The following is a 24654-nucleotide window of genomic DNA, read 5'->3' on the forward strand; positions in this document are numbered from 1 at the left end:
GGTCAAAAGAAAAGAAAACAAATCTTATTAATTTACCAAGTTGCTTATTTGTTTAACATGGACTACAAAATGAGCTTTGAGAAACCAGAAAAATTTGATGACCAAAACTTTAAAAGATGGCAACAAAAATTATTATTTTTTCTGATCACCCTCAACATTCATTACGTCCTAACTGACCCAGCAACCACAGTTATTGGGGAAAATGAACCGGGAAAATATGGGGCCGAGGAAGCATGGAAAAAAGCTGACTACTTATGCAGGAATTATACTTTAAATTGCCTTGACAACACTCTATATGATATCTATTGTCAAACAAAATCTGCTAAAAAATTGTGGGATTCCCTACAACAAAATATATTTCTGAAGATGCAGGAATCAAAAAATTTGTAGTCAGACGGTTCCTCGATTTCAAACTGGAAGATGCTAAATCAGTTGTTGAGCAGTTCCAGGAACTCCGGTTAATCATAAACGAAATAATGACAGAAGGAATGGTGATTGATGAGGCTTTTCAAGTTGCTGCAGTAATAGAGAAACTACCCGCCAGCTGGAGTGAATATAAGAAAAAATTGCGTCATAAAAGGAAGGATATAGATATGCAATATCTAATCCTTCAAATCAGAGTGGAGGAAGAACACCTCAAACAGGAGAAAAACGAAGTTGCTGCATCTTTGGTTTCTAAAGCTCATGTGGTTGAAGAAAAGAAAAGGTTTATTAACTCTAAACCTCATATCTCGCGGAACAAATGTAACTCTAAACCTAAGAGGGGTATCACTAAGGCTAAAGTAGGATCTTGTTTTGTATGTGGCAAACCCGGACATAGAGCTAAAGATTGTAGACACCGGAAAACTAATAATGACAAAAACCCTAAGCCTAATACTGTTAATGTAGCTGAAACAGAGAATTTTTGTGTTGTGATCACTGAAGTTAACTTAGTGACCAATGTGAAGGATTGGTGGATGGATACAGGGGCCACCAAACATATTTGTTCATCTAGAGAGGTCTTCACCTCATATACTCCAATAAAAGATGGAGAAAAATTATACATGGGGAACTCTTCTTCCTCTATTGTTGTAGGCAAGGGCAAGGTGATCCTGAATCTCACCTCTAGAAAAAACTTGACTCTGAATGATGTCCTTCACGTCCCCGATATTCGGAAGAATCTAATCTCTGTTTCAGTTCTTAACAAGAAAGGGTTTAAACTTGTAATAGAGTCTGACAAAGTTATTCTCACCAAGGGGAGAGTTTATGTCGGGAAGGGTTATGCCACTGAGGGCTTACTTAAATTAAATGTTCTTGACTCTAAAATGAATAAAGCATCTACTTCTGCTTACTCTGTTGAATTATCTAATATGAATGTATGGCATGGTAGACTAGGACACATAAGTTCCTCTTCACTCCAACGACTAATGAATCTAGGATATTTACCTAAAGAAAAATTCAAAGATGGAAATAAATGTGAAATATGTGTAGAATCCAAGCTAAAAAGAAAAACATTTAAAAATGTATACAGAACAACTAATAAACCTCTAGAACTAATTCACACTGACATAGGAGACGTAAAATCTACTCCATCTAGAGGAGGAAAAAACTACTACATAACTTTTATAGATGACCATTCTAGGTATTGTCATCTATACCTACTACATAATAAACATGAAGCATTAGATGTATTTAAAACATATAAACTAGAAGTAGAAAATCAACTTAATAAGACAATAAAAATACTTAGATCAGATAGAGGAGGAGAATACGTAGGAGACCTGTTCTCGGAATTCTGCAAGAATAATGGAATAATACATCAAACAACCGCTCCATACTCACCTCAATCTAATGGAGTGGCAGAAAGAAAAAACAGAACACTAAAAGAAATGATGAATTCTATGTTAATAAGTTCAGGGCTACCCTACAACTTGTGGGGGAAGCCATTCTCTCTACTTGTTATGTGTTGAATAGGGTACCTTCTAAAAAACAACAAATTACTCCATATGAAATGTGGAAAGGACGAAAACCAAGTTTTAAACACCTGAAAGTGTGGGGGTGCCTAGCCAAAGTAGCAATTCCTTTTCCCAAAAAGACAAAGATAGGTCCCAAAACCGTAGATAGTATTTTCATAGGCTATGCAGAAAATAGCAATGCATATCGCTTCTTAGTTTACAACTCTTCAGTTTCAAGCGTAAGTGAGAACACTATAATAGAATCTAGAGATGTTGAATTCTTTGAAAGCACATTTCCTAAGAAACTTGAAACCCTTAAAAGAAAAGAACCAGAATTGGATGTATTACCTTCTAGTAGTCATCCTACTCCCAACATAGAAGATGAACCCAGAAGAGGTAAGAGGGTTAGGACAAAAAAAACCTTCGGCCCCGATTTCGTATCTTTTTTAACCGAAGATGAGCCACTAACCTACAGTCAAGCAATGACTTCTCCAGATTCACCCTTCTGGAGGGAAGCTCTAGTAAGTGAAATGGACTCTATCCTTCAAAACCAAACCTGGGAACTAGTTGACCTTCCTCCAGGTAGTAAAACAATAGGGAGTAAGTGGATATTTAAAAGAAAACGAAAACCAGATGGGACCATAGAAAAATACAAAGCTAGGTTGGTAGTTAAAGGCTACAGGCAAAAAGAAGGACTAGACTTCTTTGACACTTATGCTCCGGTAACTAGAATTACCTCAATAAGAACACTTATAGCAATAGCTGCCTTGTACAACCTAGAAGTACATCAGATGGATGTCAAAACTGCATTCCTAAATGGTGAACTTGACGAAGAGATCTATATGGATCAACCTGAGGGGTTTGTAGTAAAAGGACTAGAACACAAAGTATGCAAACTTTTAAAATCTTTATACGGGTTAAAGCAAGCTCCTAAACAATGGCATGAAAGATTTGATCAAGTCGTAATATCTAATGGTTTTAAGATTAATGAGTCAGACAAATGTGTGTATACTAAATGCATTAATGGGTCGTATGTGATTGTGTGCTTATATGTTGATGATATGTTAATATTAGGAACTTCCCTAGATGTAATCAATACTACCAAGGACATGTTGACTAGAAATTTTCAAATGAAAGATCTAGGTCCTGCTGATGTAATCTTAGGGACTAAAATCATAAGAAAACCATACGGTATCATCTTAAGTCAAAACCACTACATTGAAAGTGTACTTAAGAAGTTTGGCCAGTTTGACTCGTCTCCAGCTAAGACACCCTTTGACCATACAACCAACTTAGAGAAAAATAAAGGTGAACCCATATCTCAGCTAGAGTATTCCCGAGTCATTGGGAGCTTAATGTATATAATGAACTGCACTAGGCCAGATATAGCATATGCAGTAAGCAAGCTTAGCAGATATACCTGCAATCCTGACCGGACTCACTGGGATGCTCTAATCAGAGTATTAAGATACTTGAAGTATACTCTTTCCCACAGTCTTCATTATTTGCATTATCCTGCTGTGTTGGAAGGATATAGTGATGCAAACTGGATCTCTGATTCAGAAGATTCTAAATCTACTAGTGGATATGTTTTTACACTTGGTGGGGTAGCTATAGCTTGGAAATCCTCTAAGCAAACTTGTATAGCGCGATCTACGATGGAGTCAGAATTCATTGCACTAGACAAAGCGGCAGAAGAAGCTGAGTGGTTGAGAAGCTTCTTAGTGGATATACCTCTTTGGCCTAAACCAGTGCCTTCAGTTCTGATTCATTGTGATTCTCAAGCTGCCATAGCTAAGGCTAAAAACAAAATTTACAATGGGAAGTCTAGACATATTCGTCGTAGGCATAACACTGTTAAACAGTTGTTATCTAATGGAGTAATATCTATAGATTTTGTAAGGTCTAAGGATAACCTTGCAGATCCTTTGACGAAAGGACTATCGAGAGAAGTAATACATGAAATGTCGAGGGGGATGGGGCTACAGCCTATCATCACATGATACCATCTGTGACAGATACCCAACCTTGGAATTGGAAACCCCATGCACATGGTTCAATGGGACAACTAAGAGTGGTACCTGTTCAATGTGGGGATGAGATCTATAGCTTGGAAATGCCAAGTGGGGTGGAACATGCCACTCTTGATAGACTCACCTATATGAGTGTGGAAGTGGGGCCGCTTCCTATGAGAACTGGGCTAATTCTCTAGAGCACTCATGAATACTAGGATATGGCTCAAGGCCGAAATGCGCACAACTGCTAGATCTTGACAGTAAAGAATATAGTTATGTGTGAAGTCTGTTTGTGTCTGTAACATGGAAGGTTAGTTCAAGACATTGTGTTCACTGACCAACCACTAGTCTCAACAGACTCTCACTAAGTAAAGGTTCAAGTCCAAAAGATACCTTCACTAAAGCATAACAATTCTTGTTTTTGATTTATCGTTATTTCATTCATGTGGGGGATTGTTAACATTATTTTTGTAAGGATTTTGGTAACTAAATGATTTCTTAACAAATAATTAAAATTGAATGAAATTTTTGGTCTATCTATAAAATTCAAATTTGAATTTCAAATCACAGTCAACTAAATTTTACTTCTTTAATAGAATATGCCATTATTTTATTTTCCTTCTCTGGTTGATTTGTCATTATTATTGATTTTATTCTCCTTTAATATAAAATCAAATATGGCAAATTCTCTCTTATTCCTTTTAAATTCTTTCTCCATTTTAACCGTTAGATCATAGGTTTTAAATCTAATTCAGTCATTAGATTGTAGAGATTTTGTTGTCAAAATCTAGACCGTCCATGTGGAATGTCAACATTATGTCGACATTGTGTTACATATTAACTGGGCGTTCAACACTATAAATAGGGGTCCTCCCCTTTGGTTTAGACACAGAAAAAAAAATCTACTTCTCTATTTCTTATCTCTTATTTCTCATAAACAGTCTTCTTCTCAGTTTGCATTTTCTTACACTGTCAAGATCTTACAGATCAGAAATACGGAATGCTACTATATTTCTGATTGACTGTTGAATCCTAGAGGCAATCGTCCAATCAACTGCCTAGCATTTCTGAGAGGATAGCAGGGGCGAATTTTGTCTTAAGGGGCGAATCTTTCCTCAGGATATAAGACATCTATATCTTCATCAAAAATAGATAAGTTATTTTATTTTATTTTATTTCAAGGTTATTTAAAATCAATAGAGGAAATTTATTTTTATTATTATATATTATTAACAGTACCATCAAATTTATCACAGAGCTCTTTGACTTGTTGCATGATCTTTTTAGATTGCCAGTGGAGACTAACATTTTGTCCATTGATGAAGTGGATGAGTGCTTGGTTATCACTTTCAATATGCACGTAGTTTATGTTCAATTCTAAGGCCCATTTGATGCTGTAAAGTATGGCAATGCTTTCACACTCTTCCGCATTCTGACCTCGTATAGAGTCTGCTGCTGCAATAACAAAAGCTGTTGTATCATCTCGGATGATACAACCGATCCTTGCAGGTTCTGAGAGCTTGGAGAAAGAAGCGTCAACATTAATTTTTAGATATGGTGTCGATGGAGGTCTCCATTTTTCCTGCTTGATTTTTTCCTTGCAAACTTTAGGTATACATGATTCAATCTTAATAGGCGTGATGGTAGTATTATTAATCCTTTCAATGATTTGTCTAGGGTTTTGTTTCGTATCGGAGAAGCAGTTTTCACATCTAGCTTTCCATAAAAGCCATAGAATTTTGGCATAAAGTAGTCCAATCTCCTCTTCTATGTTTTTCCATTGGTGAATCCATTGGATCGTCGAGTCAATATGATATGTTCTAACTTGATAATGAAACCATATTGCTTTAGCAAAAGTGCAATGCAACATAACGTGATCTAATGTTTCGTTATCGTTACAGTTTATACAAGAGAATTGATTACCAATGTATTTACCTATTTTTTCCTTGACTGGAAGACCATTGGTGCAGCATTTCCATAAACATAGTTTGACTCTAGGAATAGTATTCATGTTCCATATAAAGAACCAGTCAGTTTGATCCTGCATGAGGTTAGTATAACTAATTCTCAGAGAATTGTACATAGATTTAATTGAAAAGTTACCTGATCTAGTGAGCGTCCATCTAGGATATCCTCATGACCGCTTTGGATATTAATGCTCAGTATAGCGTTACAAATAGGTAAACTGTTTTCATCGGGATTCGGTCTCACGACCTCATGAACTTAGGGGGTGTCCAACCGCTCCACCATAAAGTAGTGGACTATCAACTACTATGTTAGACGGCTAACGTTTAAATATCACAATCTTTTATAAATATATCAAAAGAAAAATCTATAAATAAGATATTCTACATACTAGATAATACCTTAATTCCCTTCAACAAAAAAAAAAAGAAAGATAATACCTTAATTTTGAATCCATTGAACATGCCTTACTTGCGCGTTTGCGAGAAACATCTGGTTCTATTTAATGTTGTATCTATACAGATTACTTCTATCACTGAATGGACATTAATTTGGAATAACTCTAATGATTCAGTTCCTTTTCCTATGCAAATACATTTCTCTACGATCCTCCAGTTTATATGGGAAGCACGGTATGATCACTATTTCCAATGCACTATCTCATCCCAATGGAAGTTATTTGCCAAATTTGGGCCTTTCCCAAACTATATGGTAATCTTCCAAAACACACGGGCTCTTTAATAACTCTTAAATATTAGGCGTCTATCTCACCATACTTTAAAATTAACACAGATGCTTCATTTATAAGTATTAACAAACATATTGCTTCATTTATAAGTATTAACAAACATATTGGAATCAATTTCATTACTCTCAATTGTAGAGATTTATTGTAGCTAAAACATCGGTATCGTGTGCCAGATGTAGCAAATAAAGTGAGTCGCCAACCATATTAACGGGGGTTAATTGGACAGCAGAAAATAACTTCAAATTCATTAGTATTGAAAGCGATTGCCAGAAGATCATCCATCATCTAAATGACGGTATAAACAAGATCCATCGGCACATAACTCCATACAATCAGAAGATTACAAGTCTACTTCTAAAAAAAAAAGATCACAAGTCTCATCCTTCAGCTTCACAAAAGAGAAATGATAGAGAAAAAGAAAATCCAGACATACTCTATACATACATCTTATATGGCTTGCCGTGATTCGTTTTCCAGTGAATTAGAATCATCAAAAAACACGAATCATAACAAGACACAAAGGATGCATGTCCAGAGTATGTCTGGATTTTCTTGTTTTCTATCATCAAAAACACGAAACACAGCAAGTCATCATCCAAATTACCTTCTCCTTCATCAAAAGAACGACTAACATCCAAGCCAATACTCATGCAAAGTGGGCAAGGAGGGAAAAACTCCAAGCCTTAGTCAACATTCCTCCATTGATTGCGTCTTATTTATGTAATACAACAATGATACTCTTCCCGGCTGATTTCCCGGCCCAAACCCGGCCGGGTGAGTTGGCTTGCCAACTGGGAAGAGTATCATGAGTTGGAAAGCAAAAAAAACGATATTTTCGCTTCAGTCCCTAATAATATATATAATTACAGTTGAGGACTTCATTAAATTAATAGAAAATAAGTAATAGAAAGTCAGGTTTGTAGAAACCAAGAGGATGGGTCGGCTTTTTCATCATCTTCCCGGCTAAAAAATTACCCCCAAACCTTTGCTAGGGTTTTTCAATATCCTAAATCACACAACTATTAATTAAGCTTTGAATCAACCGAAATTTATCCCCCAAACCGAGTAAGTTTGTTTGATCTCTAATCTTCTTCTCATTTTGTCTGTCTAACTCTCATGCTCTCTCTCTCTCTCTAGATCTTAGTCTTTTGATTACTTTTAATTTGTTAATTATTTTGTCTAGATCATGAAGTGTTAGCATTTGTTTGATCCTAGTACATCTTCTGATGCCATAAAAACAAATCATCATCGATCTTCTCTTCCTTGAAGTTTCCTAGGGTTTCAGGAATTGAACCCTTAAGATTGTTATTAGAAACATCCAAACTTATTAATCCTTTAATATCAATTCTGGGTAAGTTCCCATTAAAACCATTGTTTTGTAAGAAAATACCAGTTAAGTGGGTAAGATTGTTAACAGAGATGGGGATTTCTCCGGTGAAGTTATTGGAAGAGAGATCTAATCGGAATAATCTAGTTAATTGTGTAAGACTAGACGGAAAATCACCGGAGAAAACATTCATAATATATCACTGTCTTTAGTTCCTCCAATTGTATTGAATTTTACCTATTATTTGCTCTTAATAATCTCTTCCATACAAGTTTGGGAATGAAAGATACTTCAAATTTTCTTTCTTTTCTTGTTTGGGATTGGCCAAAAAGGACTGTCATTGGTGATTGTGGTCATAGATGAGTAGTGATGAATTCGCCGGATGAAACAAATAAGTGAGGTGATTATGTCGTCGAGTATAATGGGATTACAAAATAGTGTGATGAGATAAGAGTGTTTGATTCGGTAAATTTATGGAATGTTGAATTGAATGATTAGAATTGTCTGTTTTCATGCTTGTTTGATTTGCTTATTCAGTTGATTGTGCTTGACTTTGTGTTTTTTGTCTATTTTAGCTTGTTATGATTTCTAGGTCGTTCTAGAATTTATTCTAATTGTTTAGTTTAGGGAAATATGATGTTATTCGAGCATGCAATTAAGGGTGTTAGGTTTATAGATTCTCAAAAATTATAACATAGTTTTTTAGGTATAGTAAGATTCGGACCTTGGTGTAGACTCTCCAGTGGTAATTTGAGCTCTTTTTTAGATGCAGTAAGATTCGAACCTAGGTCCCTCAGGAGAAATACACATATATGTTCTAAATTTAGAACCATGCCTAAATAGTTCTGTTTGGTCTAATTTGTCTAAATTAATGGATTGTAATGTGATGCTATATTTTGTTTGCTTAGGTTACTGTTTTGCAGGCGATGGCTCGACTAACCGAAAGTGAAAGGTAATGGTGTGGTCGTGTGTATTTATTTAAAAACTATTTTGAGCTTATAATACAGGTTATCTATTTTTGACAAATAGAAAATCTATGATAATGGATTCTGTACAAGAAAGAAAACAGATATTGTGTGCTTGCTCGAGTGATTTTCTTAAAGTAATTAACAAATGCTAACACTTCATGATCTAGACAAAATAATTAACAAATTAAAAGTAATCAAAAGACTAAGATCTAGAGAGAGAGAGAGAGAGCATGAGAGTTAGACAGACAAAATGAGAAGAAGATTAGAGATCAAACAAACTTACTCGGTTTGGGGGATAAATTTCGGTTGATTCAAAGCTTAATTAATAGTTGTGTGATTTAGGATATTGAAAAAGCCTAGCAAAGGTTTGGGGGTAATTTTTTAGCCGGGAAGATGATGAAAAAGCCGACCCATCCTCTTGGTTTCTACAAACCTGACTTTCTATTACTTATTTTCTATTAATTTAATGAAGTCCTCAACTGTAATTATATATATTATTAGGGACTGAAGCGAAAATATCGTTTTTTTTGCTTTCCAACTCATGATACTCTTCCCAGTTGGCAAGCCAACTCACCCGGCCGGGTTTTGACCGGGAAATCAGCCGGGAAGAGTATCATTGTTGTATGTAATAAGACTCTGCTTCTGTAAACATATTTGCCTTTTAACTAAAGAGAAAAGAGTTCCAAAAAAAAAAACAAAAAGAAAAGATAAGACCAAGATACTGGTATATATGTTAGATCCTCGTGTGTCGCGGATAATCTGACACCGTTGATATTGGGAATTCGATCAAATGGTTTGGCTTTGTCCTTTGGCTTTGTCCAATGCGGCAGCGACCTCCACCCTGTGATAAATTGGCCCATTTCTGGCTCATTTAGTTATGAACGGATATGATCGAATCACTCATCAAAGAAACTCAAATTCGACATAATATCCCTTGTAAGTCGATCATGTGGAACCTATCTTTCATTTTACAACGGTAGAATTCATAGTTTAATATTCCCCAAATTTAAAATCTCTTTAAATAAAAAATGTTGTTACAGTTGTAAAATTGTGAAAGTAATATCTGAATTGATTTAAACAAAAACCCTAAGTACAATTACAAATGTACGACCCCCATGATCCATAAAAAAAAAAAACAATATACAGAATGAAAGAGAAGCAAATGATTATTTTTTTTAAACCTTAACCCTAACAGGGATCCAAACCCACTTCTAATACTTGTTGTATTTGTGCCAACAGAGAAGCATGACAATACATTTTCTGAAAATTAAGAATCTTGAACGCTGTTCTCTTGATATCACAAAACACCCACTTCTCCTTTTCCTCAATGCTCCTTCATTTTCCCAAATTTCTTCCTTCTTCATCTTCCTTGTTGATGATGAATTAATTGCACCACAAACCATCAAACTCCCCCAATTTCAATTTCAAAATTAATCACAAAACAAACACAAACTCAACTGGAAATCTCAATGGATTGTGAAATCAGATTATTATCTTCCTCCTTATTAACTATTTCTTTCTTCCATCAATTTGTATTCAATATTTTTCGTTCTCTTCTCCACATTCTTCCCCCTTTGATGGTTTCTTTCAAAGAAGCAGTTATTTAAATCGCTTAATTAGGCTTGTCCTTTAACTTGCGAGGACTGGGTTTCCGCATACGTGTACTCCAAGTGTCATTTCTTGGTTGGCAACCTATTTCTTTGTTATTATTTTATTTTTTTGAGAAATCGAAAATGATCTACGTTAGTCATTACAAGAAGATTTGATAAACACGATAATTGTCTAAATTAAACCGATAATAAAAGAGACCCAAAACCCAGCTAAACATGACTGCTGGAAGTCGAACCTAAGGCCTCCAAGACTTTGGTGTTTATGTCAACATTATCGACTATTTGGACTACCAAGGGTTGGCCTATTTCTTTATTATTATAGAAGGTTTCTTTGGTAAACCCAGGTACAAACATTCTTTTTCCCAGAGGTTTACTTCAAAAGAGAAATGCTAGAGGTACAACTAAAAATCTAGAAAAAGTGATCCAGATCTAGTTGTGTCCTAAGTGGAATCTCTTTGAAGTTTAAATTAATGGTGCGTTGGTTGCAGATTCCTGCTAAAAGTGGGATTTAGTAGCAATCAAGAATCTCAAATCCATTTGGCTAACATGAATCCTAATATTTCTAAATCCTAAAGATTCTTAATTTCAAAAATTTTATTGGACCAAAATCCCACCCCTCCCTTCAGGTTTGCTAGGATTTTTAATTACTAAACCTAAATTTCAAGCTTAAAATTAACAATAAAATAATTCCTTGTGAACACATTTGTGTTCAAAATAATAGTTTTTAAAATACTTTTTCAATTTTTTTTTCCAAAATGAAATTGTTTTTCCCGAAAATCATTTCTTTTTTCTAAAACTATTTTTTTCCAGAATCCAATTTTCCCGACAACCGTCCCCCCACCCCCCTCCCCTCTCCCCCCTCCCCCGAAAAACGATTTTTCTCCGCAACAATTTTTTCTCAAAAGCCATTTTTTTGTACCGGAAAAATCAAAATTTTTAATAGATTGTACCCGAAAACCGCTTTTTCTCGCAACTTTTTTCCCCAAAAAGCATTTTTCTCTTTAACCGAAATTTACTAAAACCTTTTTGCTTCATTAGAACCGTTTTTTCCCAAGATAGATTTTTGGGGGAAAAAAAAATTCGTGAATACTTTTTTCAGGAAATCTCGGTTGTTGAAAAAGATGCTTTCGAAAAATAAATATAATTCTGGAAAAAAAAATTTCGGAAGAAGGATTTCGAGGAAAAAAAACGGCTTTTGAAAAAAAAATGTTTATGAAAAAAAAAGGTCGCCGCTTTGGGGAATAAAGAAAATTCTCCGGGGAATAAATATTAAAGGAGCATATTTACATTTTAGACCGAAAATTTACAAAGTTGTATCTTCCCCCCTAATCTTCATCTTCCACTAAGTTCATCTTCTTCTTCTTCTCTCTGAAAACCCTAATCCAAAAAACCTAATAGTAGTACTACAAATTAGAATCACGAATAAATCAAGAGAAGAAGATTGAGGAATTTAAAGACCAACGGGGTTCTTCTTCCATCAAATTCGTGTTGGAATGTATACTAAATCATTGTCAATCAACTCACCCAATTTTGATATAACATTACTTTGTAGGTTTCAAACTAATTGGAATTTTGAAGGTGTATGAATATTACTTCTAAAACTCAATTTGTAACCCTAATCCCTCAATCTTCTTCTCTTGATTTATTAGGAATTTTGATTTGTAGTACTATTATTGAGTTTCTTGGATTAGGGTTTTTAGAGAGAAGAAGAAGAAGATAAACTTAATGGAAGATGAAGATGAAGATTAGGGGGCAAGATACAACTTTGTAAATTTTTTGGTTAAAAGTAAATATGCTCCCTTAGACTTTATTCCCCGGAGAATTTTCGTTATTCCCCAAAGCCGTGGCCAAAAAAAATTATGAATAAACAATTTTTGAAGAAAACGGAGGTGTCTCGAAGAAGAAAATCTATATATTAAAACAGAAAGGAAAATGCTGATTGAGACAAACATCCTTTTAAATATAAGATATTGTTTAGAAGTCATTCTCAAAATTTAAATTATAGTCCTTCTTAGAAATAAAATAACCTATTAAAAAAAGATTAACTGTGTCCTCTTAGAAATAAAATGACTAATTTAAGAAAAAAAAAAGACAAAAAATATTATAAGGGTTAAAAAGAGAAATTGAAAATCTCTATCTCTATCTCTCTCTCAATAAAATAACTGATTTAAGAAAAAAGGAAACAAAAGAAATAAAAAATAACTAGAATACCAAAAAATTAGGGTATCCACAATACATCGATAATAAATATGAAAAGTCGTCAAATTTGATTGATAGAACTGTATACTCTAGTATTTGAAAAATAAAGGTTTTGAAAGAAATGGGTTTCGAGAACAGGGTTACTTTAATATATCTTTTTAAAAAAAGCATTTAAAAATACTCAGATAATAATAAATTCTAGGATTTTATTAGTTACCAAATAAATAAAAAAAATTACTTGGACTCGTGAATCTGTGGAATCGTTTATCCGAAAGACTCGTGAATCTACGAATTTATCATTTTGTCATCCAAACACACCGTGATTTTTTTTAGAATATACCATATAGATTAAGTTACAAAGTTGTAGACCTCAAACCTAAAAACAATGAAATTACAACCAGAGGACTAATTTGTAACAAAGTTAACCATTCATATAGGAGGGGGTATTAGACAATACTTACGTATTTTGGACCCAACATGAAGTCGCAAGGTCATGGGCAGCCTGATTGCAATTTCTTGTGCAGAAAGGTAGAATCACGTTTCTGCTACACATGCGTCAACAGAAGCCATCGTTCTCGTTATAAAGGCACCAGGGCATGTCTGGATCAAAGGTCGAGATGAGGTGATCAATCAAACCCCTAGCAGGAGCGGACCCATGTGTGGACTAGAATGGATCTCGACCGAAAATGAAATTTATTTGTTTTCCTTTAAATTTATAGCAAATTTGGGATTGTAGCTTAGTGGTTGGGATCCCACCATATGCACTAGAGCTTAGATGTCCAATCTCCCCGTTCCATCTTCATTTTTTGCTCTTATCTTTTTTGAGAAGTGTTAAATGCATCCCGTGTATATGTGAAAGACTCCTCCATCATGCAAAGTTTTGTGATGGAAAAAAGTGTCTTTACAACTTTGTGGGGGGCATCTTTAAACTACCCTTCTTAATTAGATAACTAACTCTATTATGCCTTTACAATATGATCAAATCACAAAAATGCCCCCAAAATATTAACTAGCTTCTAAAATAGTCCCTTAAATAATTTTGTAACTTTTTAAAATCTTTTTTCTTTGATTCGTGTCATTTAAGTCTCCTTCGGCTAGCTGAAATTCTTGGTTCCGCCCTTAAACCCTTGAATCCCTTCAAGTATAAAAGGTTTCAACTCCCAACCCCATTTCTTCTGCTAAATCCATTCTAGCCAGAAACTGTAAAACTTCACTATGTCGAGCTGAGATCGACACGAACTTTAGGGGTTTGGTTCCGATGTAATTAATGGTGTGTGACTTTTAGTTATGTCTAGTGATTAATAAATGCATTTCTGGTTTATCTTGATTTCTTCATTTGCATAATTTTTTCATGATCAATTTAATTAATTGATTTTCTTATAATAATTGAGAAATATTAATTTTGTAAATTTATCACTCTAGCAAATTAATTATTTATCGTTTCTTGCATATATAATGACGTTTTATAGAAAATGGTTTTTTCACAAATAATTTAGTACCGAATAGCTTTTAGTGAGAAGACAAAACTCTTCAAACTTCACCTTTCTCCAATTATTGCGACCGTTTTAAACATTGTTATAGTATTACCAGGGTCGTGGTCGAGAATTTGGGGGCCACATGCGAAAATTCGAAACTTTTTGTACGACAAAAAGGATTACAAAGAAAATTTGAACTAAATATCAGATAATTTATTAGTGGATAAATGAAGACGGTTGTATTTGAAGAAATTAACCGTATAAAAAAAATTTCATTTTATAATTTTTCAGTTTTGTAGGAAATCTAGTCTAAGAGTCCACAATCACTGGTGAGTAAAAATATTTGTTCATGCAATATTAGATTATAAGTTTATTACAACCAATAACATAATTAAATTTATAACTTATAATTTAAAATCTAATTGCGATTTATTTGATATAGTATATTTTGTATCATGATTTTCACGCTCTTGGAATTTTTTAAACAACTTTTAGATTTTATTTCTTAAAAACACTTCAAATTGTGAACTTTTTTTTTTTTTGAAGAGATCAAACTCCGGCGAAAGGTTTCCCTTCACCGGAGTGTTTAGAAGGAGAGGGAGAGAGAGAGAGAGAGGAGAGAGAAAACAGAAGTTTGAAGGTCGCTGACCGGAAATTTGGCCGGTCGGCGACCTTCGCCGCTGAAGACGATGATGTGGCGTGATAGATGATGTGGCTGAGAGAGGTGATGAGATGGAGGAGAGAAGGAACAGACTTTTAACGGTAACTGAAAAAAGTGGGTCATCTGGGTATTTTTGATAAAATACAGGGCTAGACAGGAAACTGGTCACAAAATTGGGGGCTATTTAGGAAATAACCCTTAAAGATATTACTCTAAACATAATAAATCAACTTGATACTATACTCAAATGGAGAAATCATGAACATGGTTGAAAATGAATCAATGCAAGTTAAGCACTTGAGCTATTGATATGAAAATTCAGGAATCATACATAGTCAAAATCTCATCATAAAACTCTAGATACGGAGTAGAAGATTATAAATCCATACGACAAAGGAAAAACATCATCATCTTGCTTAATCAAACAAAAACAAATGAGTTGTAGAGAAATCACCAAAATTGTTTTGTCCTTCTATTCACTCCCTTTTCTCTCTCACAAAGAAAAGAAGAGAATGAAGACCAAAATGTTAGAAGTATCCTTGATGAATAATAAAGTACAAATCCCTCCTGTTTGAGCTCTTTGTTCTCTCTAATCACTCTGTTTTTCTTTGATTTATAAAACATAAACTCTCTGTTTTTACTCACTACAATACTCCCATTCTCTCTAAAATTATTAGGGTTATTTCCCAAATAGCCCCTAACTTTGTGACCAGCTTCCTGCCTAGCCCCTAACTTTATCAAATATTCCCATATGGCCCCTTTTTTCAGTTACCGTTAGCACACCGTTAACTAGTCATCACCTTCTCTCCTCCACCTCATCTTCTCTCTCTGCCACATCATCTTTCCCGGCCGGACAATTTTCCTGCCGGCGACCTTCAACAATAATAAAAAATTTATCTCTCTAAATTTTTTTTTTTGAATCTCTCTCTCTCTAAAACTCCGGCGAAGGGGTTAGGTGAGTTTGTTCGTTGATCAAGGCCTGTTCAACGAACAAACTCACCTCCGGCGAAGGGGTTTCCCTTCGCCGGAGTTTTAGAGAGAGAGAGATTAAAAAAAAAATTTCTTTTTTTTAGAGAGAGAGATAAATTTTTTTTTAATTGTTGAAGGTCACCGGCCGGAAAATTGGCCGGTCGGCGACATTTGTCGGGGAAGATGATGTGCTAGAGAGAGAAGATGAGGTGGAGGAGAGAAGGTGATGACTAGTTAACGGTGTGTTAACGGTAACTGAAAAAAAGGGACCATATGAGAATATTTGCTAAAGTTAGGGGCTAGGGAAGCTAGTCACAAAGTTAGGGGCTATTTGTAAAATAACCCAAATTATTACATCTCTCTTCTGCCGAAAAAAAAAACTTAAAACAATACTAAGATAAATTATTTAGGTAGATAGATACAAATCGAATATAGAATATAAAAAAAGTCAAGCTTCTCAATGGTAAACTCGTGGTCGAGAGCGTCTTTAATGTTCTTCAATTCACCCTCTAATGAGTTCATTACTGGAAACGAAACCCAAAATCAAAGAAAAAGAATAACATAAGTCATTTTATTCTCATCGAAAGAAATTAAAGGTCAAAAATAAAAGTAGTTCTTCCATACATATTTAAGAGTATTTGTTCGTTCTAAATCGATCGACATATGAAAATTTGATAAGATTAGCTAGTTTGAAAAATCCATGTGATACAAATTATATAGAAAATCGATCAACCAATTAACACAAACTTGAGGACTAAAACAATAATAATGAAGAAGTAATTTTAAAAAATAACAATAAAATTTAGACTCTAAAGTTCAAAACAAATGGAACCATAAAACTCCTGAGCCTCACAAATCGAACTACACTATAACAAACTCGTTCTGATATTCAGACTTTTCAATCCAAAGAAACTAAAGATTTGATCACAATAGGTAATAATACACTATTAAGATGATGGTTGAACATGATTTAGGCCTTGTTAAGATGACATATTAAGATGATTTATCTAGCTAGAATTGTTAACAAGATAAAAGGTTAATCTATGTGTGACCAATGAATACCTCGTTTCATGATTGGATATTCAAATAATCAAATGTCTCATACTCATGGAATACCCTTCCATCTTAGATCAAATAGACCTCACAAAGTCAGGTTTTAAAATTTCTTCGGGTGTGTGAAGATGAAGGAGTGACTTCATGCCTCTTCCTAACAATTTGCTTCAATTAATGCTCCAGCAACAGATGTAACATGGTTTAGGTTACTAAAGATAAACCAATGAAGTTTCAGATAACGAAAAAGACATGAGATAAAAGAGAGAACGACTAAAGATGAGGAAGCGTTGTTACGTTGAACAATCATTTTTTATTGCAGAGAGAAAGAGTAAGGTTTTGAGAGGAAAATGGAGGGTCTGACTTTCGATAACCACATAATATTTGAAACTTGAAAGTAGTAGCTCAAGGGACTTTAGAATGCACATGGGCAGTCAAGTTTTGTCTTAAAAAGGAGAATGGATGGACATGAAAGAGCAGTAATTTTGTGAAGAAATTTAGTAATTAATAAAAAAGGAAGATAAAAGGGTGAGAGAAGGAAGAAAGAGATGTAACAGTCAAGAGAAAACCAGAAGGGAGTTTGGTTGGAGTATTATTGACGCTTGTAATTCATCTTGAGTGTAAGATTTTTTTCTTTTGTACATGTGGCGTCTATTAGGATCCTAGTCAATAAATTGGAGCATTTATTTTGTCCCAGTCAGCACATTTGGGTATATATACCCCTTTGTACAGTTAGTTTGGATAAGGAGGAAAACTAATAAAACTTTACTTCTCTTATCTTTATATCATCCCATTTGATAAACAATTTATGATAACTATTGATAGCACTATACCCACTACATATTTATTCTACTTCCATATTTGGGCCATTTGGGTGCCCTTTTCTTAAACTCTCTCTAACTTCTTCTCCTCCAATTAGCTTCAACAAAAAAAAAAAAAATTAGCTTCTTCTCCTTCACGCGACAAGGTATGTGGTTTCCTTCCTTTCTCTCTCTAACTTCTCCATTTATTTCTCTCTCTCTCTTAACCTCTGATCTAGATCGTAGTAATAGTAAGGTTATCTTTCTGCTTCTTTCTACCTATTTACTTGGATTTGTTTTGAGAATCTATTTCATTTCACCAGCTAATACGAAGAACTGGAAGTTCTTACTTCTAAAAATGTGGATCCATCTTATGAAATGGTCTCTGTTTCTTCAGTTTGATTTAGGGTTTTTGAAATTTTTTTGCTTTTGGTTCTAGATGCATTTCTAGTAAAATTTCGTAAATTGAAAATAATTGTCTGATCGATTCATTATCCTTTCTGATCTGTTTGTGAATCTTTTTCATCTGAGATAGAAGATTAGTGGATAATTAGTGAAACCCTAGAAAATGATGAACTTTTTTTAAAATTATTGTGGTATGTTTACATGATTCGATCAATAGTAGCCCATAGATATTGGTATTTCAGTTGAAAGGGGACAAGTAACCTACCTAAGATATGTTAAAATGGATATATACTCGAAGGTGTGAATATTGATTAGGTTCTTTCTTGTGCATTAACAAAACCTGATACCAATGAAGTCAGGAGATTGACTAAGATAGTTTATTTCATCCAAATTCGTATATGTAATCTAATTCAAAGCCCGAACTCGCGATGTCTAACTACTCCGGATAACTGATTTGGAGTTATATGTACCAGTCTACCAGAGTATCGATCCCGACCCATTCTATTTGTTGAAATGAGAAATATTTTTGGTCGTCACTCAGGCCTAAACCAAGCTAACAAGCTGGCCAGAGCAGTCAGTGGTTCAACCTTGTTTTGCAAAAGAGGTAGGGAAGGAAAATTGTGCTTGAGAAGTTCTTCTGATATTGAGGGCTCTTATGTGTTTGTTGTATTTTTTAAGTAAACTGGGTAATGCTGGAACTCTGAGAATTTCATTACTCCCCAAATTTGATTCCAGAGTTTAGTAGGAATTCAAGCTAATCAGTTTTGAAATAAACCAGTTTAAGTTATAAAAATCTTAGGTTGTGTGTTTTGCTTCTAAGTCAAATATGAAATTTGACATGGGAATTTAGTTGTAAGAGTCATATTTCACTATGACTCAATAAAATGGCTGCTTTGAGTTCGTTTGATTCAGTTAATTCTGACAATGAGGAAAAAAAACATCAATGTGTTCTAATTGTGTTGTTTTCTATTTAGCGGAATTTGGTCTGAGGAGTTTTGTGGCCCTTTTTAAGAACCATACTCATATTTTCCAAAAAGAAAGTACTTTTAGCTGGACCAATAGGAATAATTTTTATTATGATTCACATAATCGTCCAAAGTTATTAACAGTTGAAGTTAGTAATCGACTAAAGTTTCAGTCGCTATGCAAAAGATTTGAATTTGACATAGTCACTGTTATGATTTGCATATTCATCTGAAGTTATTTACATTTGAAGACATGGTCATTGTTGTGATGTGGATATTCATCTGAAGTTATTTACATTTGAAGACAAGTCTTTACTAGCTATGCAAAAGATTTGAATTATAGACCGCAAAAGTCATTATACACCGTCATTAAAAGAATTTTCATCACCAAGTATATTATATGTGTAATCTTTATAATCCATTAAATTTGAGTTCATGCAAATTTATGATGGTAGCTGATCTAGGCTTACAAGTGATTGGGTAAACCAGTATATGTGCTCAATAACAGTACACTCATTGATTGGGTCAATTTAGGGATGGTCCTTGAGTCCTGCGGTCCTACCAATAGTTTAGACGTGTGAATGTGTGATTGAACAAACGACCCAGAACCGAAACTAACACCACCACAATATATTCCCTTTCTGTTTCTTGGGTAGAACCAATTTGGGTGCTTTTGTATCCACATTGGGAGAAAAATCTGATTAGGTTCTTCTCATTCACGCGAGCGACAAGGTTTGGAGTTTTCTTCCTTTCTCTCTCTAACTTCTCCATTTATTTTTCTCTCTTTTTGAAACTCTGATCTAGATTAATAGTAAGATCATCTTTCTGCTTCTTTCTACCTATTAACTTCAATTTTCTTTTTAGAATCAGTTTCATTTCACCCGCTAATACGAAGAACTTTTTTACTACTAAAAATGTGATCCATATTATCAAATGGTCTATGTGAAACATTTACAGTATTTTTTTGTGACAGTTTACTTGTAATACAAATCGTCTTTTTGTGTTAATTTTGATCATTATTTGGAAGCTTTATTGCAGTGAAACATTTACAGTCTGGAGCTTAACTAGACGGTGAAGTATCAGATCTACTAAATTCAAAATTAGGTTTCTTTTTGTTACCTAAAAGGAATCATGGTTGGAAGTGTTGGAACTGGACTTAATGTTTTATCTGGTGAATTGAATGAAAAGATTGAAACTTTACCAGATGATTTTGTCCCAGCTGTTGTGACTGAAAATGGAGAAGGAATTGAAGATAATAAGATCAGAGAAATTGTGCTTGGGAGAAATGTTCATACAACGTGTCATGCTGTAACTGAACCTGGTCTTGATGATGAAGTCACCGGAGATAGAGAAGCTTCCATGGCTAGTGTACTGGCTAGATACAGGAGATCTCTAATTGAAAGAACAAAATATCATTTAGGTATAGAAAGACCGAACCTTTTTTTTGTTTTATCTCATGCACTTGTTAATAAATTTAGTTTTTTTTTTTGGGTGTGAATCTGGGTCGTCTGAGTCTGATTTTCTTGCTCAAAGGTAGAATAGTTATTTCAGATATGCCTGTTTAAAATTGACCCAAATTCAGATCGTGTCAACAATTTAAACGAGTCAGATGCATTGTTTTGTTGAAGTAGACAAAACACTACACCTTAGGTGCTGATTTTTTTTTAGGTCTGAAAATCTGAGTCACATTTGTGTGCAGGACTGCATGTTTTGTTGTTTTGCATTCTTCTATCATTTTAGGAGTTAGATATCAGAATAAGTCTTTGTATCAATCACCCTAACCCTATGTATGTGTTTTCGGTTCGAACAAGTCTGAATTTGAGAAGAGACCAGTTGTAAGGTATGATTTTACTAGAGAAGTTAGTATATACAATATATCAAATTATTTTGCACATAAATAAAACTCAAATTCAGACCTTCAAAACAAACCAACAGACAAACAACAATTCATATAATTGGTAAAATTTGTGAGGGGATCCCTTTCCGTGCTGAATTCATCTAGTCGTGTTCGAAATACAAGCATAATTTAGCTCTAGAATTTTTGCAAGAGTTCATGGCATATCTAGCTGATCTAATAGGATTCATGTTTGAAGTATGATTAAGAAGAAGGGGAAAATTCTAAGATCTCTAAAAGTAATTCTAGTTATGCAAATTTGATCTGATCTAGTGACTTCATAAAATATACACAGGTTATCCTTACAATCTTGACTTCGATTATGGTGCGCTTGCCCAACTACAACATTTTTCCATCAACAATCTTGGTGACCCCTTCATCGAGAGCAACTACGGTGTCCATTCAAGACAGTTTGAAGTTGGTGTCTTAGATTGGTTTGCTCGTCTATGGGAAATAGAGAAAAATGAATATTGGGGTTACATTACGAATTGTGGAACAGAAGGCAATCTTCATGGTATCTTGGTTGGGTTAGTACCATTGCTGACTCTTATTTCTCAAACAACAATTTTAATGTGCCCGCTATGTCTGATCAGTGCTTGAAAACTGTATGGCTAGCATCGAGAGAGTTCATTTTTTTTTTGTATGCACGTCTCAGGAGGTAGTAACATAGTGACTTAGCACAAGAGTTATTTGATCAACTCTCAGACACAATTTGGGCATACCATTTATGTACAATATAATCTTTTTTTCTCAATGATATGATTTTGCCATTATTTGGTGCATATGATAAGTGGAATGTAATATGGTTGTGTAGGAGAGAAGTTCATCCGGATGGAATTTTATATGCATCACGAGATTCACATTATTCTGTCTTTAAAGCTGCACGAATGTACAGAATGGAATGTGTAAAAGTTGATACTTTGATCTCCGGGGAAATCGATTGTGTAGATTTCAAAGCCAAACTACTTCTTAACAAGAGCAAGCCAGCCATCATTAATGTCAACATAGGTATGGCAATATTACTGTTTAACTCCCATCTTGCTTCCGTAGGAACGAATTGATAGAAGGCTACTGGTGCTCTACCTTATGTTATTAAACTTGTGCAGGAACAACTGTTAAAGGAGCAGTTGATGATCTTGATCTTGTTATTGAAACACTTAAGCAATGCGATTTCTCAGAAGATAGGTTCTACATCCATTGTGATGGGGCTCTCTTTGGGCTCATGATGCCTTTTGTTAAACGTGTATGTTCTCTCTCTCTCTCTCTCTCTCGTATTTTGTATGTTGAGCTTTTCTGGTAACGGAGGAAGAAGAATAAAGCCTGAAACATGTAGGAAGTATCCTTATCTACCTCTGTTTTAGAAACTTACATGTTTAAATGATTCTGGGTCAAAGAAGATACTGGAGGCTAGGGAGTTAGTGTGGGTTGTGGCGTGTGGGTGGTCATTCCCCATTTGGAATAAGATTCCGGTCCATGAGTCTTAGCAAAATCTGATCGAAGACCCTAGAATTGTTGCAGTTATTGTTGAGAGTATTATGAACATGAGTCGATATCTAACCCGAAAAGCAATGAAATTTTGTCTCAACTCGTTTGCTCATGTTTTCTCTGAGCTTATCAAGGGTGGTTATGAATTTAAGTGGCTTTCCTGTTTTCTCAGTTTTGGGGCGAGAGTCATGGAGGCGGAGTGCTAGAGGGTTTAAGTGAACTACAAATACTGATAACTTTGAGAAATATCTCTAATCGTGTTCTTCATAAATAGGGAAAATCATGGCGCGATTGTTAGCCATGGTACTCGTGACTCGTCTCACCAACCGGACCACGTATATCTCGTGTTCTTTGTGGTTGTTTACTTTCATTAGTCCTTTTCTAGTTTGTCTGTTCTTCGTCATAAAGTTATTATTAACCACAAACCTAATTTTTTGATTGATGAATCTGATTATGATATCTAAAGTTTGAACCTAACCAGCAACCCCGTCTTTAGTAGATAACCAGTGACAGGCGTTCTATACTTTTTTCTACATATAGGTAACACTAGAACCCAACCCCGCCTTTAGTAGATAACCAGTGGCAGGCGTTCTTTGCTTCTTTCTACATATAGGTATCTAGAATCCACAAGCTTTGTGACCTTAACAAACAAGGTTAAGATGTGCCGCGAAGACTACTTTTTCGCAATCATAAAAGAATCCTGGAAACAATTTTTTTTTCTAACTGGTGCACGTGATTTGTGGTTCGGGTCCTAACCTTACGTACTGCTTGTTAGTTTAACTTTATCAAAATTTTATAACTGGTGGGCGAGATTGCTAGATTCGGATTGTAACCTTACATACTTCATGTTAGTTTATCAAATTTTGTTTAATTTTTTGTTTCACGTTCTTTCAAAGCTTGATATGTCCTTAACTTCTATCCTGTTTTCCAACAGGCACCTAAAGTTTCATTCAAGAAGCCAATTGGCAGTGTAAGTGTCTCTGGTCACAAGTTTGTCGGTTGTCCAATGCCCTGTGGTGTTCAATTAACAAGATTATCTCACATCAATGTTCTCTCAAGAAATGTCGAATACCTAGCTTCTCGAGACGCCACAATCATGGGAAGTCGAAATGGCCATGCTCCAATCTTCCTCTGGTACACACTAAACAAAAAAGGATACCGAGGGTTCCAAAAGGAAGTCCAAAAATGTCTTAGAAATGCTCACTATTTGAAAGATCGTCTTAAAGTTGAAGGAGTCGGAGCAATGCTTAACGAGCTTAGCAGTACTGTCGTGTTCGAAAGACCACAAGATGAAGAGTTCACTCGTCGTTGGCAACTAGCTTGTCAGGGAAACATTGCTCATATTGTCGTTATGCCGAGTGTCAATATTGAGAAACTTGATGATTTCTTGAACGAATTGGTTGAGAAACGTTCTGTCTGGTTTAAGGAAGGGAAAGTTCAACCTTGTATTGCTGAAGATGTAGGGAAGGAAAATTGTGCTTGTTCTCTTCATAAATGAAGCTCTTCTCATATTGAGGGCTCTTGGGTGTTTGTTTGTTGTGTTTTTTTTGTAGTGAACTGGGTAATGCTTGAACTCTGAGAATTTGATTATCCTCCAAGTTTGGTTCCAGAGTTCCGTAGAAATTCATGCTAGCCAGTTTGAAATAAACCAGTTTAGGTATTTGACATGGGACTTTAGTTGTAATAGTCCTATTTCATAATATTTGTTTTTGTATGACTCAATAAAATAGCTGCTTTGAGTTCGTTTGATTCGATTATTTAGATTCACATTAGTTAATACGGACGGTGAGGAAAAAAAACATCAATATATTTTAATTCGATCTCGAGGAGTTGTATGGCAATCTTTAAAAACCATACTCATATTTGCCAAAAAAGGAAGTACTTTTAGGCTCCATTTCGTAAGCTAACAAAGCCCGAATTGTGTCGTATTCAGATATAGACGAGTCAGTTTTACATAAATAGAAGAGAAGAAAATACCACTTAAGGTTATGCATATATCAGTTTGGTCGTTTGGAGACTTGGTAAAAATTAAAGATCGTTCATCTCATGAACCTTGACCAGTTTAACAACGGGAAAAATTCGTCTTATCAACTCTTTGTAGTGACTTATATGACCTGTTCTAAATATGCTTTTGCCATTGACAATGTTTGGGTGGTAATGTTTTTCTTTGTGCAGGTTGAAGAA

General features: G+C 34.7%; 1 protein-coding gene across 7 annotated transcripts; it reads left to right on the top strand.

Moving 5' to 3' along the window:
- Positions 1 to 17663: 17663 nt before the first annotated feature.
- On the top strand, positions 17664 to 24212 carry LOC147538743 (serine decarboxylase-like). Of its 7 annotated transcripts, XM_086639446.1 has the most exons (7): positions 17665 to 17888; positions 18668 to 18730; positions 20130 to 20511; positions 21281 to 21512; positions 21800 to 21993; positions 22092 to 22228; positions 23405 to 24212. In XM_086639446.1, exons 3-7 carry the CDS (start codon positions 20223 to 20225, stop codon positions 23966 to 23968), a joined length of 1416 nt encoding a protein of 471 aa, XP_086495572.1. In that variant the 5' UTR covers positions 17665 to 17888; positions 18668 to 18730; positions 20130 to 20222; the 3' UTR covers positions 23969 to 24212. The 7 variants fall into 7 exon arrangements, with proteins under 7 accessions (XP_086495570.1, XP_086495572.1, XP_086495574.1 ...); XM_086639444.1 differs by lacking the exon at positions 18668 to 18730 and having other exon boundaries at positions 17664 to 17888; XM_086639448.1 differs by lacking the exon at positions 18668 to 18730 and having other exon boundaries at positions 17794 to 17888; positions 20119 to 20511.
- Positions 24213 to 24654: the final 442 nt, after the last annotated feature.

Source organism: Eschscholzia californica, unplaced genomic scaffold (assembly GCF_041429995.1).
Source record: "Eschscholzia californica isolate CP2 unplaced genomic scaffold, dmEscCali1.0.p SCAF_5, whole genome shotgun sequence".
NCBI lineage: Eukaryota > Viridiplantae > Streptophyta > Magnoliopsida > Ranunculales > Papaveraceae > Eschscholzia > Eschscholzia californica.